This window comes from Trachypithecus francoisi, unplaced genomic scaffold (assembly GCF_009764315.1).
Source record: "Trachypithecus francoisi isolate TF-2019V2 unplaced genomic scaffold, Tfra_2.0 Lachesis_group0, whole genome shotgun sequence".
In the NCBI taxonomy this organism is placed as follows: domain Eukaryota; kingdom Metazoa; phylum Chordata; class Mammalia; order Primates; family Cercopithecidae; genus Trachypithecus; species Trachypithecus francoisi.
This window is the reverse complement of record NW_022681453.1, coordinates 33,814,640-33,839,258: the sequence shown is the minus strand read 5'-3', so window position 1 is coordinate 33,839,258 and position 24,619 is coordinate 33,814,640. Positions and strand designations below refer to the sequence as shown.

At 41.1% G+C, this 24,619-nt stretch overlaps 1 protein-coding gene across 20 annotated transcripts in view; it reads left to right on the top strand.

Moving 5' to 3' along the window:
* MAGI1 (membrane associated guanylate kinase, WW and PDZ domain containing 1) overlaps nucleotides 1-24,619 on the top strand; it is a 691,563-nt gene that overhangs the window by 605,020 nt on the left and 61,924 nt on the right. For all 20 annotated transcript variants that reach the window (XM_033210363.1, XM_033210366.1, XM_033210365.1 and 17 more), the window contains 2 exons: nucleotides 7,584-7,766; nucleotides 8,326-8,946. In XM_033210363.1, coding sequence (XP_033066254.1) covers nucleotides 7,584-7,766; nucleotides 8,326-8,946 — 804 coding nt within the window. The remainder of the gene's footprint in view (nucleotides 1-7,583; nucleotides 7,767-8,325; nucleotides 8,947-24,619) is intronic.

Sequence of the window (24,619 nt, the reverse complement as noted above, 5' to 3'; positions counted from 1 at the left end):
TATATTTAGGAGAGTTAGCTCTTCCTGTTGAATTGATCCCTTTACCATTATGTAATGGCCTTCTTTGTCTCTTTTGATCTTTGATGGTTTAAAGTCTGTTTTATCAGAGACTAGGATTGCAACCCCTGCTTTTTTTTGTTCTCCATTTGCTTGGTAGATCTTTCTCCATCCCTTTATTTTGAGCCTATGTATGTCTCTGCATGTGAGATGGGTCTCCTGAATACAGCAGACTGATGGGTCTTGACTCTTTATCCAGTTTGCCAGTCTGTGTCTTTTAATTGGAGCATTTAGTCCATTTACATTTAAGGTTAATATTGTTATGTGTGAACTTGATCCTGTCATTATGATATTAACTGGTTATTTTGCTCATTAGTTGATGCAGTTTCTTCCTAGCCTCGATGGTCTTTACATTTTGGCATGTTTTTGCAATGGCTGGTACCGGTTGTTCCTTTCCATGTTTAGGGCTTCCTTCAGGGTCTCTTGTAAGGCAGGCCTGGTGGTGACAAAATCTCTAAGCATTTGCTTATCTGTAAAGGATTTTATTTCTCCTTCACTGATGAAACTTAGTTTGGCTGGATATGAAATTCTGGGTTGAAAATTCTTTTCTTTAAGAACGTTGAATATTGGCCCCCACTCTCTTCTGGCTTGTAGAGTTTCTGCCGAGAGATCTGCTGTTAGTCTGATGGGCTTCCCTTTGTGGGTAACCCGACCTTTCTCTCTGGCTGCCCTTAAGATTTTTTCCTTCATTTCAACTTTGGTGAATCTGGCAATTATGTGTCTTGGAGTTGCTCTTCTGGAGGAGTATCTTTGTGGCGTTCTCTGTATTTCCTGAATTTGAATGTTGGCCTGCCCTACTAGGTTGGGGAAGTTCTCCTGGATGATATCCTGAAGAGTGTTTTCCAAGTTGGTTCCATTTTCCCCCTCACTTTCAGGCACCCCAATCAGACGTACATTTGGTCTTTTTACATAATCCCATACTTCTTGCAGGCTTTGTTCATTTCTTTTTCTTCTTTTTTCTTTTGGTTTCTCTTCTCGCTTCATTTCATTCATTTGATCCTCAATCGCTGATACTCTTTCTTCCAGTTGATCGAGTCGGTTACTGAAGCTTGTGCATTTGTCACGTATTTCTCGTGTCATGGTTTTCATCTCTGTCATTTCGTTTATGATCTTCTCTGCATTAATTAGTCTAGCTGTCAATTCTTCCACTTTTTTTTCAAGATTTTTAGTTTCTTTGCGCTGGGTACGTAATTCCTCCTTTAGCTCTGAGAAGTTTGATGGACTGAAGCCTTCTTCTCTCATCTCGTCAAAGTCATTCTCTGACCAGCTTTGATCCGTTGCTGGCGATGGGCTGCGCTCCTTTGCAGGGGGAGATGCGCTCTCATTTTTTGAATTTCCAGCTTTTCTGCCCTGCTTTTTCCCCATCTTTGTGGTTTTATCTGTCTCTGGTCTTTGATGATGGTGACGTACTGATGGGGTTTTGGTATAGGTGTCCTTCCTGTTTGATAGTTTTCCGTCTGACAGTCAGAAGGACTGTCTGTTGGTCTGTTGGAGATTGCTTGAGGTCCACTCCAGACCCTGTTTGCCTGGGTATCAGCAGCAGAGGTTGCCAAAGATAGAATATTGCTGAGCAGCGAGTGTACCTGTCTGATTCTTCCTTTGGAAGTTTCCTCTCAGGGATGACTCCACCCTGTGAGGTGTGGGGTGTCAGACTGCCCCTAGTGGGGGATGTCTCCCAGCTAGGCTACTCAGGGGTCAGGGACCCACCTGAGCAGGCAGTCTGTCCGTTCTCGATCTCAACCTCCGCGTTGGGAGATCCACGGCTCTCCCGAAAGCTGTCAGACAGAGTCGTTCGCCTCTGCACCGCCCCCGCTGCTTTCCCTATTGGACCTCAGCTGTGGGCTGTCCCCAGAGGTGGAGTCTACAGAGACAGGCAGGTTTCCTTGAGCTGCTGTGAGCTCCACCCAGTTCGAGCTTCCCAGCGGCTTTGTTTACCTACTTAAGCCTCAGCAATGGCGGGCGCCCCTCCCCCAGCCTCGCTGCTGCCTTGCGGATAGATCGCCGCAGACGGCTGTGTTAGCAGTGAGGGAGGCTCCGTGGGCGTGGGACCCTCCCGGCCAGGTGTGGGATATATTCTCCTGGTGTGCCTGTTTCCTTAAAGCGCAGTATTGGGGTGGGAGTTACGCGATTTTCCAGGTGTTATGTGTCTCAGTTCCCCTGGCTAGGAAAACGGATTTCCTTCCCCCTTGCGCTTCCAGGTGAGGCGATGCCTCGCCCTGCTTCAGCTCACGCTGGTCAGGCTGCAGCAGCTGACCAGCACCGATTGTCCGGCACTCCCTAGAGAGATGACCCCAGTACCTCAGTTGAAAATGCAGAAATCACCGGTCTTCTGTGTTACTCGCGCTGGGAGTTGGAGACTGGAGCTGTTCCTATTCGGCCATCTTGCTCCGCCCCCGAATATACTTTTTAATGGTGATAATGGCTTTAATAAAGATAGGATATAGTAGATAATAATATGTTGATTAATATCAGTATGACTGTGGATTCCTCAGTTTTGTGGGGTCTTTTTGTAAATATAAAATTCCTTCTGTCGGCTCATGCCTTCTTACCTTCCCCTCTATCACAGTAAGTTAGCCTCCTTTCAGTTCTTTTAACTAGCAAAACTGTGGACCGTTTCTGAGCCTTTGCAGAGGCTGTTCCTTCTATTTGCAGTTTTCTTTTCCTCCTAATTCTTATTCTGCTAACTCCTGTTCACCTCAGGTCTTTGCTAGATTCCCCTGCCATGTTTACTCTTAACCATCCTGTACTTCACATTTATGAAATTTAACCGTTGTAATTAGTGTTCATTTATGTGCTATTATTTAACAATAGTTTCCTCATTAGACTTTAAATCCCATGGACGCAAGAGACTGTGATTCTCTGTTTTTTGTTTTTTCACTGTGAGATAATCCCAAACAAGGCATAATCCGTTGTTATCTATTTCTGATGACATTATTGAGTGAAACAGTATCCATCCATCTATCTATCCATCCATCCACATATACATATAGAATAGCCCACCAGACTTTCTTACATAACTATCTTAGAAATTAAGTAATTAAAGCTGTAAAGGTTCAGGTTCTGGGTGCCAAATGCTTAGTGCACCAACTAAGAATTGAGATGGTATTTATCTGTATTAGACACTTTATCTCAGATTCTTACGTCTCTTTCACTCAACCTTTTTTTCTTTTTCTTTTTTTCTCTTCTTCCTTATTTCTTTATATCTGTTCCTTATTTCCTTAGTCATCTAATGATTGACTAAGACATCCACTGGTGCCTTTGTTCAGGCTGCTATAACAAGTTGCCATAGACTAGGTGGCTTAAACAACGAACATTTATCTATCAGTTCTGGAGAGTCGGAAGTCGAAGATCAAAGTGTTGGCAGATCCAGTGTCCACTTCCTGGTTTACAGACGGCCATTTTCTCACTGTATCCTCGCGTGGTGCAGAGTAGAGAGAGAAAGGACTAGTTCTCTTCCTCTTCTTATATGAATAAGCCCATCATGTGGGCTCCACTCTCATGGTATAATCACCTCCAAAAGGCCGCACTTCTAAATACCATTCAACAGTGTCTGGGAAGGTTCAGGCTTGTTGAACTTTCCTTGGGATTGACTCATTTATTCTTACAACCCTTCTACTGTGTAGTCTCTCTGTTGATCCACACCTTTCAAGCACCTACCAAAGAAACCAGTTAAAATCCATACCATTTGACTCCAAGTTGTGATTTCAATAAACATTAACCTAGACTTTAGCCTCATTGGTTATAACTCTGGGTTACCTGCCTACTGGTTAAGTGTCTTGATTAGCCATCTAGTGTTTAATCTTGGGCAGTATCTAGCGTTGACAGACTGTCAGGAAGAAGCCATATAGCTAATTTGGTTAGATTGTTTGGTAGTAATTTTGCCAAGTTCACAGGCCACCTAAATTCTCCCCTAATCAAGGGTGTACTTCTAATCCCAGCAAGTGCTAATTTGGAGATTTGCTCTTATGAAAACTCTCTAGCTTCAAGCTTATGCTTGAAGAGAGATGTTTGCAGCTACCCCTCTACCACACTCACTCTACCACCACCACCATCAAAACAATAACTCATTTATTGAGCTCTTAATTATGTGCCAAGTACCTTCCTAGGCACTTTACCTACATTATCTGCCATGGTTGTTTCTCACAACTATCGTATAAAATAGGTATCATCATTACCTCCATTTATACCTGTGATACTCTGGCAGAGAGGTTTAGTAACTTGCCCAAGGCCATATAGCCACTAAGTAGCAGAGCACAGATTTGAACACTATTCTTGAGGAATAGTTTAACTTCTGGTTGAAAGGTTTTTGGCTGTTTTGGTTTTTGTGGGATACCTCATTTGTGTAGTCTAAATCTATGTTGTTCAGTATGGAAGCCGCTGGTTACATGTTGCCATTTAAATTTAAATAAATTATAGTTAAAAAATTTAAAAAATTCAGTTTTTCAGTCTCACTAGCCATATTTCAAGGGCTCAGTGGCTACATGTGACTAGTGGCTGCCATATTGGATGGTGCAGACACAGAGCATTTCCATCATCACAGAAAGTGCCATTAGACAGTACTGGTCTAGGGTATTTAAACAGTAGTGTCAAGAAATGACATTTCTTTCCCCTCCCCCCAGCCTGGCAGGGAAATATGCACCTAAGGTTCATTCAGGTGCAGAGCTTTGGGGCAAGACCCAGAACGTCCTGATCAGTGAGTCTAAGGAAGGAGCTGAAAATAAGTACATTTTAAAAAGCTACCCAGGTGATTTTCCCTGGGTAAGACACAACCAAGCCTTACCACTGGTGACTGGTAAACAGAGGTTAGGATATTAGAAAATTACATGTACCACAGGGCTGCAGCTGAGAGCTCCAAATTCCATTCCTTATGGGGTGAAAAGCATTTCTTTCCAAAAGCTGCATTAACTAATGATCCACCCATATGTAAAAAGGAATAAAATGTGCATAAATGTGAAACCCTCTGATCTTCCCTCCCTTGTTAAATATTGGAAAAGGAAGTCAATCGTATAATTTCAAAGCTCTGCTCCTGTCTTTATTAAGTTAACATTCTCAGCACAAAATATGCTAATGTATTTTTTTTTAATTAGATAAACTGCCAGGCACATTTTCACATTTTCTAACTTAGCCTATAATAAGAGTGAAAAGCTCCAACACCCAAACACCTCTTTTCAGCCTTCTCAAAGACATGTTAAATATCATTTCTATGTGCTTTTATTTGTTCATTCATTCACTCACTCAACAAACATTTTTGGAACACATAAAATGTACCAGACAATATTCTAGATACTTATGGAGCTAACATTCTAGTGGTTTTATGTCCCTGCTTATCAATGCCCCTCATGCATGGGAGTGGGGGACAGTAAGAAAACCAAAACAATAAGTAAGATGTATATTCTGTTAGAAGGTGGTAAATGCTAAGGACAAAACTAAAGCAGGGAAAAGGGATTGGGAATGTTGGGGGTGCTGCAATTTTTAGCAAGATGGTTAGGGAAGGTCTTGCTGCGAAAGTAATGGCTGTTGATGATGTCTCTGCGTAACTGAAATGTGTTTCCCTTCAGGGCGCCTGGAATGCCCTAGCAGCACCTGCTGCAAGAGTGTAGGCCACTCACCCTCCTCCCCCTAAAGTAAACTTTGGGGGTTATCTTACCTCACCTCGATTTCCATCTGATAATTATCTTGGCAGCTGTCTCCCCAAAGCTCTTAGTACAAGTGACACCACCCTCCCGATGCCTTAGCGGATGACTTTGCCTGGCGAATCCTTCTAAGTCCTGCCTTTCTTTAGCCACTGTGACAGGGCTGTAGTTTGTCAGGCTTCCAATAAGCTTTAGGACTGTGCTAGAGAGCAGGTTAACGGAAGGACCTCTGATTGCTGGCAATTTAAAAGAACCTTCTTTGCAGGAGCCAGAAACTTTTAAAATATGCAATTAAAAATTGTATGCATGCCCAGAGACCTTTTAAGCCCTTTTAGATATAACTAACCAAAAATAACCTTCTTTCCTAGGTGCCAGGCTCCTAGTGCAGGAGTGTAGGGAACTAATTTCTCCCTCTTTCTCTCTCTCTTTTTGTTTTGGATAACATTTTTGATAGAAAAGAAACAGGGCAGATGGAGAAGCTGTGTGTCGCAAGAACAGGGTATAAGAAGTAAGTAAAGTTAGAAGAGATGAAAGAAGCTGCTCATGAAATTAGGTCTACTACTTGGGATAATCAGAGAAGTTCCAATAAGTTTCTCGATTACAGAGAAGTGCCTAGTAAAACCCAAAAGAAAACATTTTGGTTTATGTTCAAAATGTTATTTGTGAATGTATCAAGAAAACTCAATAAAACCTTAGGTAGCATGTTTGGGGGTAACTTAGCTATATCTCTATCTGTACATTTATTTTCTTTTTATTTTTATTATTTTTTTGAGACAGAGTTTCACTCTTGTTGCCCAGGCTGGAGTGCAATGGCGTGATCTCAGCTCACTGCAACCTCTACCTCCTGGGTTCAAGTGATTCTCTCCTGCCTTAGCCTCCCAAGTAGCTGGAATTACAGGCATCTGCCACCTCATCTGGCTTGTGTATATATATATATATATATATATATATATTTTTAGTAGAAACAGGATTTCACCATGTTGGCCAGCTGGGTCTCGAACTCCTGGCCTCAGTGGTCCACCTGACTCAGCCTCCCAAAGTACTAGGATTACAGGCATGAGCCACCATGCCCAGCCTAATTTATTTTAAATAAGACAGCTGAATTCGGAGCTGTATGGCTACTGTTAGTACTACTTAGTTTAGGGATTTTTTTTTTTTTTGGTGGGGTTTCTTTTTTTTTTGGTTTGTGTTTTTTAAACAAATATCCTAAACTTGTTTTAAACAGTAAATCTTAGCCGTAGACATGTGTTGGCTATTTCATAAATTTAATAAAAGGTGCAAATAAATAGGAAAAATAGTTGAATTTGGAGTTCAATTCAAAGTGATGACCCTTAATTTTGAAAATAGTCATTCTACATTTTTGTCAAATTATTATTTGTGACTCTAATATGTTTTCTGGTATTATCTGTGCATTTTCAGCCTGGATTTTCTGTTTGATTAAAACTAAAGTTTTTGTTCAGTTGGTTTTTCGAGTGGAAGCCAGGCCCAAAGCAGCGCATCAGAAGCCATATAGCAAAATAAAATTAAAACAAAAGACATAAAACAGACCAGTTCCATTTGCTGTGAAGGGGTTTGTGGCAGCTCAATTCCTGTCAAACTGCATGAATGGAAACCAAGAAGTATGTCACCTGACAGGGACTAGTTTCATCCCTCTCTTGTAGCTTCTTTTGGACCCTGGAGTTGACATACTCTGTGCTTTACCTCCTTCCATCAACATTGGGGCCTAGGAACATCCTTATTCCTCAGATTAAGAGAGGACTTTCTTAAGATGCTATGTGCCCAAAGGCTCTAGGGCATAAGCTTGAAGAATTATCTGTATGTTGTCTCAAATCTTGTTAAATTCTCCTTTTCACCAATGGTGACATTCCTTATGCTTCTCTTATTTTAATCCAGGCAAACCCTTTTTTACACGAAACCCTTCTGAGTTGAAAGGCAAGTTCATTCACACAAAGCTGCGGAAAAGCAGTCGTGGCTTTGGCTTCACGGTGGTTGGAGGGGATGAACCTGATGAGTTTCTGCAGATCAAGAGTTTGGTCCTAGATGGTCCTGCTGCGTTGGATGGCAAGATGGAAACAGGTAGCGTCCACATGGCCTTAGTGTGTTCTGTGTGGTGAGACTCCAACCCAGAACATAAAGATGTGCAATCATGACATTGTTTGGTTTGAACAAGACCAGACAGCGTCATGATTGCACATGTTTATACCTTTAAACACCTTGAGAATGAGCCCGGTTTCCACATTATATAAATTCATCCCTTGGGGCAGATTGAAACCTGTGAAGTCATTTTAACTTTGGGAAACTGTGTGAGTACAGTAAAGCAATAAGTTACTAAAAATGTAGATCCCCATTTAAATAAATGAATTCTAAACTTGGATTTCTGCAGTGAGATTTTTTTTTAGGAGAAAGCTCCAATGTTCTTTCAGTGATTATTATATTCTCATTAGCAGAGAAGACACTAGGTGCTGAAAGAACACTTTATTAGCTGTTAAAATCAGTAATAGAAGCAGTTTATGCCCTATAGTATCACACCCACGTGCAGTTTCAGTTCAGTTTCATATTAGTGGAATATATTATAATACTGATGGCAATTTTATGGGTGCTGTTTTCTTAACCCCCACACTCTTGCCTTCTACAGGTGATGTGATTGTCAGTGTGAATGACACCTGTGTTTTGGGACACACACATGCTCAAGTTGTGAAGATCTTCCAGTCCATCCCCATTGGTGCCAGCGTGGACCTTGAACTTTGCCGAGGTTATCCATTGCCTTTTGATCCAGATGATCCCAATACAAGTTTAGTGACCTCGGTAGCCATTTTGGATAAAGAACCAATTATTGTGAATGGGCAAGAGACCTATGATTCACCAGCTAGCCACAGTAGTAAAACAGGCAAAGTCAATGGCATGAAGGATGCCCGGCCAAGCAGCCCAGCAGACGTGACTTCAAATAGTTCTCATGGTTATCCTAATGACACTGTTTCTTTGGCTTCCTCCATAGCCACTCAGCCAGAACTCATAACTGTTCATATTGTCAAAGGGCCAATGGGCTTTGGTTTTACTATCGCAGACAGTCCTGGTGGGGGTGGCCAAAGAGTGAAACAGATTGTTGACAGCCCAAGGTGCCGAGGCCTGAAAGAAGGGGATCTCATAGTGGAAGTTAATAAGAAGAATGTGCAGGCCCTAACTCACAACCAAGTGGTGGATATGCTGGTTGAGTGTCCTAAGGGAAGTGAGGTCACATTGTTGGTGCAACGAGGAGGTAAGTAGGTTTGTTTTGTTCTTTGAATTTTTTTTTTTTAGTCCCAAATTCATTGCTTAACTTACTCATTTTCAGATGACCACTGGGGGCTTTTTAAATGTGTATTCCTTTAAGTTCGTTTTTATTTAAATGTTTCAAAATGCCTACTGATTTCTCCAAATACTAACCTCTTTAGCATAAAAGTTATGGTTTATACATTATGACAGACATATGCAGTTAGAGTGGTACTTTAAAACAGAAATCAGATTGTACCTTTTTAAAACATTAAGATTTAAAAAACCTAACTTGGGTGTGGTGGTACCTACCTGTAGTCCTGGCTGCTTGAGAGACTGAGATGGGAAGATCACTTGAGCCCAGGCATGTGAGTCCAGACTGGGCAACATAGTGAGACCCCATTCTCTAAAAAGTTTTTTTTTAATAAAAAATAGTAATAATGGCCTGTATCCTTTAAGCCTCCTGAACTTGGCCTGCATAGCCTGCAAAATGTGGCTGTGATCACTCCTTGAAACTTGTCTCATGTTCCTCTCCTCCATCTGATGGTGCTTTATCCACACTGGCTGCTTATATGGAACTCCTTCAATGCTTCAAGCCTTTTCTTGCCTCAGGCCCTTTGTACTTACTGTCCCCTCTACCTGGAATGGTCCTTTCCCAGCTCTTCCCGGCTGGCTCAGTCTCATTCAGGTCTCCTTCTGAGAGAGAGCTTCTCCCATCACTTTTTCTAAAGTAGCTCCTAACACTTCCATATAATCTTGATCACATTTCTTCGTAACCTTGATCATCATCACCTTTTTACCACAAGGCATTATTTCATGCTTTTATTCATTTTTCAGTATTTGTCTTTCATGAGAATATAAATTTCCATAAAGCTAGGGCCCATGTATGCATGTGGACAGCTGTTGTCCCCAGCATTTAACACAACACCTGACTCCTTTTAGGTATTTATGAATGAATAGGTATTAAGTGAATAGGTGTGTGATTATTTCTACTTGGCAGAAACAAGAGGTCTGCTAATCATATTAAACACTTCCCTCAACATGCTCACATTTTCATGAAGTAGTTGAGGATCTCAGAGATCTGGGTTATTCTAAATCTTGAGGCATTAAACTTCCTCCTTTCTCCTTGAGTCCACATCCCACCCTCTGCTTCACCAGAAAACACAGGACCTCACACTGAGCAATATTTTCCACCATATTGAAATGCCTTGCTCTTGGAATATGTGCATATATATGATTAGTCATGACTGATAGTTTCACACAGTGGGCCTGAGAACGGCTGTTTCCCTGATTCTTGTCACCATGATTTGTTTCATGAACAACATATTCAGGCCTTTTGAAAAGAGATCAAGAACCATACTTTGATTTCCTTTTGGTGTTGCAACTGAGGAGTGCATTTGTGTCACAGCAGCCCGATTCTCATGTTTTCATGAATCTATGTGTTCTGCGATCAGAATAGCTGGGGTCATTTGAAGAAAACCCAAAATACAGAGCACCTATCTATGTGAATTGAAATGCTCAATGAGCCTGGCTTTGGCAGTTACAAAAGGCACTGTGCAAATTTTATTTTTACAAATGTCATTTCCACTAACCGATTTTCAAGTCTCTTCTTGTACCTAGATCACTTGACTGCCCAGAGAACTGGTTTTAAACAGTAGCCAAGATGTATGTAGTGGGAAATGACTTGGGTATAAGAACGATTATGACAATAATGATGATGGTGATGATGAAACCTGGCACTTACAGAAGAATTAGTGATACACAAAGCACTTTCATACCTGCACCTGCCTCTCCTCTGATATTTGTCACTTTGCTGTGAAGTAGGAAGGTGCCACCCCACAGTAGTTCGGAGCTGTTCACCCTGGCTCTGTGGTTTCCAGTCCAATGTTCTGTCCCACTTAACTGAGTAACACTGATTTTTGTATAATTGCTTAATACTGTGGCTGACAACCTGGAAACTTTCAAATGGTTCTTGGTGCATCAGGTGCACCTCTGTTTCAGCCACTGCTCATTTGACAGACACAGACCGCCTTGTTCTCCAAACTCATCTATCTGCTTTCTCATTTCTGTTATTGATGTGTTAAGTTCATTATCCCATTAGATTCACTTCTAAGGACACCAAACATAAAGTTTCATTATAGCCAACTAACTTCCACACTTAATGAACCATATTGTAATGAATTTGCCTAAGCCAGCAAATAACTGATTATAGAAACATACTCCTTGATTTTACTTTTTATTTTATTTTTTTGAGGCAGGGTCTCACTTTGTCACCCAGGCTGGAGTGCAGTGGTGCCATCTCAGCTCACTGCAGTCTCAATCTCCTAGGTTAAAGTGATCTTCCTGCCTTAGCCCCCCAAGTAGCTGAGACTATAGGTGCATGCCACCACTCCCGGCTGATTTTTGTATTTTCAGTAGAAACTATTTCTCCATGTTACCCATGCTGGTCTTGAACTCCTGCGCTCAAGGGATCCACCTGCCTCAGCCTCCCGAAGTGCTAGAATTACAGGCATGAGCCGCTACACCTGACTATACTCCTTGATTTTAAATATGTTTGCATTCTCTCTTCTTAATTCCCAATGCCATCTTCTTCTTAATGCTGTTACATTTTATAACATTTATATGAAAAATCCAGAATATATCGCCATATTCATCAACATCTACATGGTTTATTTCAGAACATGAGTAATTTAAAATCACTGTGACATCAGCAGTCTTTAAAATACACCATATGTCTTGTGTTTGATTTATGTATAGGATAGAAAGTTTGTACATCTGCACTTGGCAGGCTAGCACCAGATACTATTAATCTTTCTGGAAGGCATATAAATATATTTGTTTCTGCCATACATTAGTTGCTTGAATCAGGGCTGACATTTCATCATCTCTTCCGTATAGCGGGGGTGTAATGAGAAGGCTTGATGAAGGTACAAGACAACAGCTAGGTTGAATGAGAAAGTAAATGGCCACTTCACCGATTCTTTCTAATGAATCTAATTTATTTTGTAACTGCTAGTAAGATGACTGATAAACTCATCTACACTCTTCCACGAGTCTCAGGAATTCCTGTCATGAGGTTGTGGCTTTCTGTGCTTTAAAGAACGGGCCATTTTTACTTTGGGACAGAACTGGCTTTTATGTTTGTAGCATCCATTTTAATTCCTAATCTCTAGAGCTTGTTTTTGACATTTGTTCTTGTCAAGATCTAATACATTTCATTTTTAGTATTTTTAGTCCATCCCCCTTCCCTCATCTGGAAATCGAGCTGAAGGTTGAAATATCATTTGTAAATGTCCAGGGTCAGTTTCCTCAGTCAGGCTTAGAGCTGCTGTGCGGTGTTCATCTGTACTCCCAAGTAGGCAGGACCAGTCCTGAATTGCTTACAAATCTCTTCATCAACATCTCCCTGCTTGCCAGTTGATCACTCAGATTTTTAAAGGGCAGCTCCTTTCTGTGTCTGGTTCCCCACTTCCAATTGTGTGTCCTTACTCCTCCCCTCTCTGCTGTGCAGTCAGGAAAGTGCTTTTTATCCTTTTATTTTGAACACAGCATCTGCATTCAGAAATTCTGTCACCTGACACCAGTGTGCATGTAGAGACTTCTTTGAAGTGTTTGGAAAATCAAGTTAGTTTGTGGATTTTTATTTTTAATTTGTAAAAGCTATCAAACTTGTCCCATAAAGATTTTTTACTTTTTTAAAAGAAGGCTCATTGTAGATAGCATAACTACCTGTGCCCCTCTGTGTCAAATATTTTGGATATTCAGCAAGTTCACACCTATCAGTAGGTGTGACACTCTTTAAGACGTAATTTCATGTTGAGTCACAACACTCTTGTTTCAAGAAAAGATTTGGCAACACTGTATGCAAGTGAAGATCCTATGTTTTACTTTTGAAAGAAGGCATGTATTAAACAGAAAAGTGAACTCGGGATGCCAGGAGCTGACCTTGAGTACAAACTCTGCCCGTAAGCTGCTGTATGTGCTTGAGAAGGGTACTACTTCTACCCTGACACTTATTTTTTTAATCTAAAAGATGAATGTTTTGAGCTAGAGAATGTTTCAGGCACTCCTTTCTGGCTCAAATTTTATGCATGGGATGACCTTATTGCTATATAGAGGAGAGACCACAGGACTCTGGAGCCAGAGGATGCAAGTTTAAATCCTGCTCCTGCGTTACTTGCATTGTGACTTTAGGTAAGTCACTTGGCTTCTCTGAGCTTAGTTAGACTTCTGAAAAAAATGGGCATGATGTACATAGATTAAATAAATAAGGTAGCATTTGTGCCAGTTCCTGACATAGTAGTCATCACATGATAAAGCAATAGTAGCAACTGGGTGGGGAAGGATTTGTATTTTATTTTTTATAAAAAGTTCTAGCTGGGCCATACAGCTTGTATGATATTCAGGCCTCTGTTTTTTATTTTTATTTTTTTGTTTGTTTGTTTTTTTAGAAGTTCTACTGGTAGGTTGTTTTTTGTTTTTTTTTTTTTTCTCCTCTTGATACAGGGTCCTGCTCTTTTGCCCAGGCTGGAGTGCATGATCATGGCCCATCACAACCTCAAACTCCTGGGCTCAAGTGATCCTCCTGCCTTAGCCTCCTGAATAGCTAGGATTACAGGCATGTGCCATCATGTGTGACTAATCTCTTTTAAAAAATTGTTTTGTAGAGACGGGGTCTCACTGTGTTGCCCAGGTACCACCGGTGATTCTGATGTACAACCAGAGTTGCAAAAAATGTTAGGCTTCTGCCTCCACGGTCCCTTCTGGTTTTGATTCTTTGACCTATAAGTTGGATGAAAATAAGTTTATAAAGCTTATGTAATATTTTCATTTCTGAGTAATGTTCATCTTTTAAAGTCTGTTTTGTAAGTGACAGATTTCTCAGTCTTCCCTAAGATCCATTTCAGCTCCCACATTCTACGTTTTTCTACTTCCGAGGAGAATAGAAGGGGGACTTGCTGTCTGAATGGAGATGCTCATTTAGAGTGCCATCTCCCACTGGCTTTTTCTGATCACAACAGTAATGGAAGTGATATTTTCCTTTCTAGTTTGCACAAACCATATATACTGAATACTTTGGTCAGGCCACTAAATAATTTCAAGGTCTGATTATAAATTCATGGAATGTTAAAATTCCCAGAGGGCAGTAGTGTGTCTGACTCTTACTCTTGTGTCCCTGGCACTTCCTGGGGAACCTGGCAAGCGATAAGGTCTCAGTAAATCATAGCTGAATAAATTAAACTTGATCCACCAGTCACCATAGAAGATTAATCCTCTAGCTTTATAAGCACACTTCATAACTCTAGAAAAATGCTAATGAGTTAAAAGGCAAAACTTAGATAAGAAAATGGTGGTGGTGATGGTAATGATAATGTTACTACTGTCATTTCCTGATTACTTACTATGTTCCAGCTATGTTACCATGATACATGCAGTACACATACATACATTCATGCACAGACAGATGCCCAAGAAGGTAAATAAAACCTTTCAAGACTTCCTTGTTGCAACCACATTGAAACTGCCACCAATTTGCAATGTGATGATGGGTTGGATCCTTGTGAAATGAAGGCAGTGATTGTTAACTTCTATGCTAGGACAAAATACAAGAAGGAATTGTTTTTGTTTTAGTTGCTGAAACCCCACAGCTTAATTTGGTATGAATTAGTATAAAGCAAAGGAGAAAATTCTGTTTTAGTTGGGAAAACCTGCATAAAATTTGTAATGAAAACAGTAAATGCTTCTACAATGTGCCAGACATGCTTCTAGATATTTTACATATCATAATTCACAAAGTCCTCTGAAGTAAATACAATCTTAGCTCCATTTTAGAGAAGAGGAAGCTGAGGCCCAGGGAGTTTCTGTGGTTTACCCAAATTAGCTGGTTAGTGGCAAAGCTAGGATTGGAACCTAGAAATTCTGGCTCTAGACAGTGCTTAACCACTCTGCCCAACAGCCTCCTGCCTTACAGGCAAGAAATTCCTCCAGTACCATAATTGTTGATGACTGTATCTTATGCATAAAGAAATGAGTAAACCTGAAGTCTATGGGCAAAGTGATGCCTCTTAATTCTCATCAAAATTTACTGATGATATTTAGTTCATTAAATCGTCATCAATCCAAACAGAGAAAGCAGTATGTAATCTCATTACCTAAGTGCATCACTAGCATTAGCTCTTCTGTGTGTGTGTGTGTGTGTGTGTGTGCGCGCACATGTGTGTTTCTGAAATGATACAAAACCATCATAATTAGAACCACAGTGAGCCATGCACAGAGAGTTAAACCCAGGTGATCAGGCACTTCTCCTCTTTGCCCTCTGGTCTTGGACCAGAGAATGAATTGTGCATTGTACTGCTTAAGTGCTTGACTGCCACAATGTCTCAGATTGAGCTGTAGGGCCCCAGAAAGGGGAATTCAGGTTGTGTATAGAGTGATATCTTAATAATGTTGGAGCCCTATATGTTCCCATCAGCAAATACCCTATATGTTCCCATCAGCCAGTTCTCCCTTCTCAGTGTACTCAAACTTGGTTTACCTCTCACCCCTTCCCTGGCCTCTACCACCCATTGTAGGGCACCTGGCCTTGCAGTGACCTGGCGACAGGTCTCAGTGCTTCCTCCAGTCTGCCCTCCGGCTACAGTGCTTTAAAGTACATCAGATCAAGGCAGTCCTCATGTCAGAATAGCTTCCCATCATTAAGCGTGAACTCCAAAGTCCTGTGTCAGGGCCCTAGCACTTATATCTCCCTCTGTCTGTATTTTTTCCTCCTAGGTAGCCACAGGACCTCCTCACTCACATCCTTCAGGCCTTGGCTCAGAGGTTATTTCATCCCCTTTCATCTGAGAACTCTGCTCTGACCATTCCTCCTAAATCAAGCAGCATCTCCCATGATCGCTGTCTGCTCTCGTGATCTTTCTTAGGCATTATACCTACCTGTGATCCCCCTGAGAGAAGGAACTTGGTTGCAATCACTACATTATCCCTGCTGCCTAAAATGGTACCTAGCCCATTATAGGTGTTCAGAAAATTGTCTGCATTGAATGAAAAGATGAGTTAATGCAGGACCCTTTGTTTTCGTAAGTGCTAATCCTGAGAGAACTTTCTGAGGTGTGAGCATTATAATAGCTGAGGAAATGGGCACTGGGAGACTGACCACCCCCCAGTCACACAGCTAAAAGGTGACAGATCCTGATTCTGAACCCAGGTCTGTTTGCTTGCAATAGCTGTGTGCTCAGTTCACAGGCTGCCCTGAACAACTAGTAGATGCATTGTTCATTGTGTCCGTAGGCCAGGATAGGAAGCTTCATGTCAGGGAATCATGTTGCTTCCAAAGCCTGTTCTCCAGCATCTTGTAAAGTAGCCACTGTCTCGTGATTAAAATTATGTAAGATTTAAATTTCAGTTTCTCAGTCCATCTGGCCACACTTCAGGAGCTCAGTAGCCACATGTGGCGAGTGGCTACAGTATTGGACAGTGTAGATAGAGAACATTTCCACCATCGCTGGAAGTGCTGTTACACAGCACAGTTCTAGAGATTTTAATTGTTTCACCCTCAGAAGTGAGAGACTGCGATCCTTTATTTTACCCTTTCTTTTGTTTTCATACATTTGAATAGAAGAAAAATATGGAATTGAAGGCACCTTCATGGTTAATGGATTTCTTTTTATGCAGAGAGTAATAAACATAGGTCCTGTTTATTACATCATTTCCATGTTTCGTCACTGCTCCGAGTTCTTTATATGTGTTAACTGGATGTTAGGGGATGCAAGGAATTGACACTTAGAGGATTTAAGACTTGTAAAGTATAAGTGCTTGGGGGCAATCTCGACTTTCTCTATCCTGGCATGGTGTCATCAAGTTTATAAGCGGATTACAGGACCTCCACCTGGCCGGGAAGCAGCTCAGCTTTTATACTAGACTGATGTTATGTAAGGAGCTTAAATTAAATTATTTCATTAAAGTAGCTTTAATCCAAAAAATGGAAGAAACTTCAAAACACAAGAAAAACGCAACTAAAAGTTTTATATATCAAATATGTATAATCTGCCATATGAGCTATCAGCAAGTTACAGTTTGTCAGAAGTCTATTTTAAAGGGGAGACTTTAGTCTCCTTGGTGTGTTTATCTGATTCATTGATTAAGTATCTCAAACTAATTGACCTCACTCACCACTTATCTATGGCACTTGTATTTTCTAATAATTTTATAAGTTGAGTCCTCTTGTGACATCCAACGTGCTGCCTAACATCTTCTAGCTGTTAAAAGTTGTTCAAGTTAAAATTAGCAAATTTCCTAGCACTTCCACCATGCTAAACAGGATGGCATTCCAATTTGGTATTAAAGGAGCCTTCTGGCCTTTATTCATAATGCAGTTTTAAGTTGCTATTTTGATTTATTGCCATGGCTTAAAGTTATCAGGGATTTTATTTGAGAATTCTTTGTAGACTGATAGGTCACATTTATATTTGAGATGACTTACAGCAAGAGATGAGATAAATATAAAAATGTTTCTATTTTGATTCTGTCTTTCATTACATAATGCATAAAAATTATTCCTCACTTTCACATCTTAAGGAACTCTGGTTTCTTTATGGTTTTTTGATCTCATGGTTTTTAAACTTAAGCAAGCTTTGGTAAATTTAACATTTGTATGCAACTCAGACTTTACTGGATGATTTGAGTTTTATTTCTGTTACATTCATAATGCAAAGTGGTTGGCACACCTAAAACTTTTACTTTTGTTCTACAAGACAATGTCTCATTCTCCTTGAAGGTAAACTTAATGCATTGAGTTACTTATATGCATTATTTATTACAAATGTGTTCATGTGTGATTTATAATTCTCATTAAGGTGTGGTGGCATCCCTTCCCCTTTCTGGAAGAGTGATAGAATTTCATTCCCTTGGCTGGCAGGCTGTAGAATTATTGTGCTGTGCTTTTATTTAAGTGCAGAGTTTGAATATAAAGAAGTTGCTTTTTTGTCTCTTTTTGGGGGACAAAGTCATTAACATCACGTGCCTGTCATCGTCTAGGCACTGGGAATAGAGCAACGTCATCTGCAAATGAAACAAACAGGCTCCTGATGTCATGAGGCTTTTATTCTAGGGGAAGAGGGGGAAAGCACAAAAATAAACAAATGAACAAAATCATGTCAGCTAAAGAAAAGTGCTGTGAAGCAAATCAGAGCAGGTAAAGTGAGCAGGTGTGGCAGGCCTGGCGGTGAGGGGGCTCTTCTAGATTAGAGGTGAAACTTGAGTGATCACAGAGAAGGGAACGGTATTCCAGCAGGAAGGGACAGTTAGTGCAAAGACCCCAAGAAAGAATTGAAACAGAGTCCTGTGTGCCTGGAGAAAGGGGAGCAGGGAATGGGGATGGCCGAAGTCGGAGACTGGAGGCCAGACCTGCAGTTCGAATTCCATTTGCAGTGGGAGGTCCAGATTCACACGGTGAAGGGACAGGCTCTCAGTAACATGTTCAGATAGTCCCTGTGGCATATATGTGAAGAATGTATTTTAGGGGAGCAGGAGTGGAAGGGGAGACCTGTGAGGGCTTTTGCAGTAGTTCAAGCAAGAGTGTTAGCAGCTTGGACTATAGGGCAGACAGAGGATCATCACGGCAGTGGGGGACTTGGGACACCTAAAGAATAGTCAGCAGGACTCCATAGGTTGACTGTAGAATGGGGGGACATACTTCTTCCATAAGGAGCCAAAGGGTAGACATATTAGGCTTTGTGGGCCCTACAGTCTCTGTCCCCACTACTCTACTCTGCCCTTGTAGTGGGTGATATGTGAAGGAATGGGTTGGTTGTGTTCTAAAAAAACCGTATGTGCCCCATGGGCCACATTTGCTGACCACAACTGAAGGAAAGGAAAAGGGAGGGAGCCAAAATGACCCCAGAATTTTTGACCTGGGAGGAATCTTTGTTGAGATGTGGATCCTAGGATAGAAGTAGGTAGGACTTGAGCTGTAAAATCAAGGGTTTCTTCTCACACTTGTTAATTATGAAAGCCCATTTGACAACTGAATGAAACAGAAATGTAGGCGAGTTGTCTGGGGTCTGGAGTTTGGTGGTTGTGAGGTTAGGTCAGGAGAAATACACATTTATGGGGCATTATCGTCTCATTGAGTATTCTACAAACTGTGGGCTGTGACCTATTACTAGGTTGTGAAATCAGTGTATTGGGCTACACCCAGTGTTTTTCTTGGAAGTGAAATAGAAAACATCAGAGTATATCACACTCACTGAAGATAAGTCCTTTTTTTATGAAACATTTACAGTGTGTGTATACCCACACATGCATACATGCATACATACACACAAATGTTTCATAAAATGGGAAATACATTTTATAACACATTCATACACATGTGTGTGTATGTATGAATGTGTTACAAAATGTATTTCCCATTGTGGACCATAGTCACTTAAGTTTGTAAAAGTCAGAATCAGGGGATATTTAGAGCCATGGGGCTGAATGAGTTTACTGAGGGAAAGAGCGGGAAGGAGAGAGAAAAAGTGCAAGACAGAACCCTGAGGCACATCACCATTCAAGGGTCAGACTGAGCAGGAGACCCCAGTAAAGATGGAACCGCCAGTGCAGATAGGAGAAAGAACAGGAAAGCATCGTATCACAGAACCCAGGAGAAGACAGTGTCACAAGGAGATTCTAGCAGCACTCGTGGGCCAGGAGTAGAGGCCTGCAAGGGTGAAAACGCTGCCTGTGGCTGGCGTCCCCTGAGAGCAGGACCCATGAAATGTGGCTGCGAATGCACTTGGGCTGGAGAGGCTGGAGAGGGAAGGAGGTGGGGTAGGGATTGGGGTAAGCTGTTCAAGAAGATCTGCTGCAAAGTGGGGCAAGTCCTGGAGAGGGGTGTGGAGTCAAAGGAGAGGGCTTTGTTTTGTTTTGAAGATGGGAGATACTGCAGCGTTCTTGTGTATGGATAAGGATGACTCAAAAGACAGGGAGAAAGTAATGATTGGAAGAGAAAGGAGGATTCATTGCACTCCCTCTTTGCAGGAGTGAAGTCTTTAAGAAGGGGAAGAAGATGAGATGCAACATAGGCAAGAAGGGGTAGGCCTTGGAGTTAGTCTGTGTAAACTGCAGAAGCTGGAACTAGATTTGATGATTGTTTTTCCCTCTAAAAGCAAACTATTGAAATTTCTATTTATTTGAGGCTTTCCTATTTAATTTCATAGTCCTAGTGATAATAGCGACAAGCCTCTTTCCATTTGACCCATACTTGTTCATGGAGGACTGAGGATATTGTTTGTGCACGGTTCTGAAATAAGGAGAAAATAATACTCACAATCTAGTTAGGGAGGCAAGACTAACAAGTGAGTTTTACCAGCAGTAACATGTAGTCTGAGTCTGTGTTGAACATACTTGGATAAGAGGTGAATGGTGGGGGATGGGGGGCGGATAACAGAGTCTACTTGAACTGGAGCAGAGTGCCCCAGCCTCCACAGTTTGTGATTTTGGACCAGACAGTTGTTGGTTGTGGGAACCCCTCCTGTGCCTTGCAGGATGTTTAACAGCATCCCTGGTCTCTACTGAATAGGTACCTGTCACATACCTGTCCCCTTTCTCCAATGGTGACAGTCAAAAACATCTCTGGACATTGACAGATGTTCCCTGAGGGGCAAAATCGCCCTCTGCTAAGAACACCTGGACTAAAGCAGTGCTTTGAAATGTAGGAAGGATTTAAAGTTACCAACTGGTCCTTGGGCAGTATTTGACATGACCCACTCATGTATTTTTTAATCGGTCTTTTAAAAAAATATTTTCAGATCTGAATGCATTTAGCTGGAGCCAACAATCCCAGTTTCGCCCTGGCCTGCTATTTCCTGCATCTGTCCTTACTCTTGCCCATTGTGTACCTGTGGCCCACAAGGCAACTGAATTTGAGACCGAAAGACAGCATACACAAAGACACCAAGAAAGGCAAGGATATCATGCATGAATGTGCAGGCCTGTTGTGGAACCATTTCCTAGGAATTTCTTTTCACCACCATCTCAAAATCCCAGTAACTGGTAACTTCTCCTTTCTTTTTTGTTTAATTTATGCTTAAAAAAAAAGAGAGAGAGAAACCATATATCATCAGACATTTCTGCCCTTAACTTTGGAGTTTGTTCCCTACCCTTACTTTTGGATAGTGTTTCCCATTTGAAAAGTCTTTGCTATGCGGAATATTATTATGATAGCATACTCCCTTATATCAGTTTTTATTCCAACTTTAAGTTCCGGGGTACATGTGCAGGATGTGCAGGTTTGTTACATAGGTAAACGTGTGCCATGGTGGTTTGCTACAGATCATCCCATCACCTAAGTATTAAGCCCAGCATTCATTAGCTATTCTTCCTGATGCTCTCACTACACCTCTGACAAGCCCCAGTGTATGCTGTCCATCCCCCACCCCTCACCCCCAGTCCTTATATCAGTTTTGCAGCCTCACTTTGTTGAGCTTCTCTTTATTGCAAGAGATATCATCCTACTTCTATTAGAAGCATTTTTTAGTTCTGAGCATTTTCAAAACCGTTATCTGAGACAGTTTACCCTGTGTAAAATGTTCCCACCTTCCTTCATTTTCCTCAAATGAAATCACATGTTCTTTACCAACATATGGAGGGAAGTATTTGCCATGGTGCTTACTGAGTCTGCCTTTGCTGTGTCACCTGTAAAGTTAAAACTTCTACCTTACCTGGTATTTCCTCTGTTTGTATTTCTGCTTAAATATTAATCATGTCACCTATTTGTGAACATAATCCTTTTTGGTTCAAACATCTTGCTGGTAGAATCTTAATGTCTTCAAAAATAGCCTGGAGCCCTAAAGAGTAATATGTTGCCACTGGCAACATGGAATATGCCCTTTATTGTGTGCCAAGTTGTTACCTGGGCTTATTTCAGACTCTTGTTAGTAGTGTTCCTTTTTGCATTTTATTGTTCTCAGCGTTTTTGGTTTCTCACCATATGCAATAAGTGCACCATATGCAATAATTCATTCATTCATCATATGCAAAAATTGCACCATATGCAATAATTCATTCATTCATTCATTCATTCAACAAACTTTAGCACTGTGCTCTTCTCTCATTATAGAGGAGTGCCATGAAGGAAACATCAAAAATACAGTGTGGTTAATCACAGCTTCTCCATTGTCTCGGGCCTCATTCTTTTTCTGGAAATCTCATTTGATGTATTACCTTTGCCATGAAAAATTCTAATATACCATTTTTGTGAACTTTGTATTTGATGCAAGGTTGTTTAAAGTTCCTTTTCCACTGTGTCATAGAATAGCGGTCATCATAACTAGGAAGCTGCAAGATGGACCAGTTATGACTTTGTGATGGAGGAAATCCCTTTCTTTCCCTAGCATTGGTGTCAACTCCACTCATTCAGCAACCTGAGTTTTTAATTAGGCTTTTATTTTTGCAATCAGTATGCAAAGGGGGTCTTGGCATGATGAACCTGTGTAAAAGCAGTGTTTTAAAAAGCTTTCTTATAGTTACATAAACACGAATTTGTTTTGAAAAATCACTTGGAGATAGTTGGAATTAGGTCTACATGCTCTGAGATATTTTTGTTGTTTCTAAATTTAAAAATGGCTTACATTCTCTGTAGTTACTTTTGCCATAGATACCACTTACCAAAATGGCAGATGATTGCATTGAAAAAAATAACAGCACTGCCCATGAATTAATGGGATTCTATGTTTATATAGTTTGTCTGCATCTGCAAAGCAACTTCACTTAGACTTTGGCAACTGAAGGAGGAAGAGAAGGCTGTTTTATAACCTAGCACTAACTGCCAGTAGGACCCCCTTCTCCCCAGTTTTAACAACCAATAATGTCCTCAGACAGGGCCAAATGTCCTGTAAAGAGCAAAACCAGATGTGCTGGAGAACCACTGCTTTAACCCCTTCAACACCCATTTGGTTTGGCTTGTTAGAAACGCTGTGTTCTGTTTTTTTAGGTACAAATGAAATCCACTTCTGGATTATTTTTTGTTGAATATGGATTGAAGAAATTTTATTGGAGAATTCCCCACTTCTTCTTAGTGTTGCGTCTGTATCTCCTCAGTAACGGAGTGGCTGTGTAATCAGCTGTGAGGATCCCCAGCATGATCTCTGCTATCAGCCAGCAGTGTAGCCTGAGCCAGCCCTGGGCTATGTCCATGAGCCTCCAGATTATCATCTGAAGTATGAGTAGGACTGCACCCTTCTCAGCGCTGTCAAGAGGATGGAATAAGATGAGGGCCTATCACACCTTCAGCACTGCCCTGCTCTGATGGAGAGTTTCTTATCTTCTGGCCCCTTGCTCTGTCACATTGAATGGGGTTTACGAGAAAAGAGGTGGAGGAGAGGCTGAAGCAGACCTACTGTTTTCAGTACCTTTGAATTAGTTGTCTGGAGTAGAGAAAAGATTAGGGAAGGTGGAAAGGAAGAGCCTGGAGGGAAAGGTGGTAGGAGATGTGTTCCTTTTGGTCTGTGACAGCATGTTCCTTTAGTCAACAATGATGAGAAGAACCAGGATGGAGTAGTAGGTTTTCACGAAGTGAAGATTTTCCAGTATGAAAGATTCTCCTGTTTAGGTAATGATGTTCTTCTTCTTCTTCTGTTTTTTTTTTTTTTTTCTTTTTCTTTCTCTCTTTTTTTTTTTTTTAATTTGAGATGGAGTTTTGCTCTTGTTGCCCAGGCTGGAGTACAGTGGCGCGATCTCGGCTCACCACAACCTCTGCCTCCCGGGTTCAAGGGATTCTCTTGCCTCAGCCTCCCGAGTAGCTGGGATTGCAGGCATGCACCACCACACCCGGCTAACTTTGTATTTTTTTTAGTTGAGACAGAGTTTCTCCGTGTTGGTCCAGCTGGTCTCGAACTCCGGACCTCAGGTGAACTGCCTGCCTCGGGCCTCCCAAAGTATTGGGATTACCGGCATGAGCCACCACGCCCTGTGGCTCTTTTTTTTTTTTTTTATGAAAAGATTGTTGTCATTTATCTCCTCCTTTTCAATGTTCTTAGTTCACAAAAGAAAGAATTGGCAACTTAGGATCAATTGCTCAGTTCTGTGTTGTCAAAATCTGCTGTCTTATGAAATGTAAAATCCAGGAATCACTGCTATAGGGAAAGGCCCAGAGGAGGTTGAGAATAGAACAGGATACGAAAGCAGAGCTGCCGAAGTAATGTGTGAATGGGGCTCTGGCATCCAAACCTCAGGAAGAGCAAATGGGAGTTCCCCTTTTTCTTTTATCATTGCTTCCCCCAGCTCTTCATTCAAGAAGAAAGAGTTTAGATTCAAGGCCAGGGTTACATTCGTCACTCTTATGTAACACAACATTTATTAGTCACACCCTTTTATGAAACTCTTTTGTCCTATATAAGTTATCAGGGTAACCCAGAGAAGTGAAATCCAAGAGCAAGACAAAAATTGGGTGAATCGAGCATATTTAATGTGTTCGGGGGCACCCCAAAATAACCTTGACTGGTTTCTTGTATGTAAAAAGCAGTCTCAGAAACTTTATGACAGCTTTAAAAAAATTCATTTCAAGTTGTGTTTGCTTGCATTAAGATCATCATCTGCATTGACTCTAAGCCTGATAAGAGCTTCATTTACCAAAAAATAAATAAACGATAGGAAACAGCTAGAATCAGATAAGAGAGAAAGCAAAAGGATCTTGGCATTTA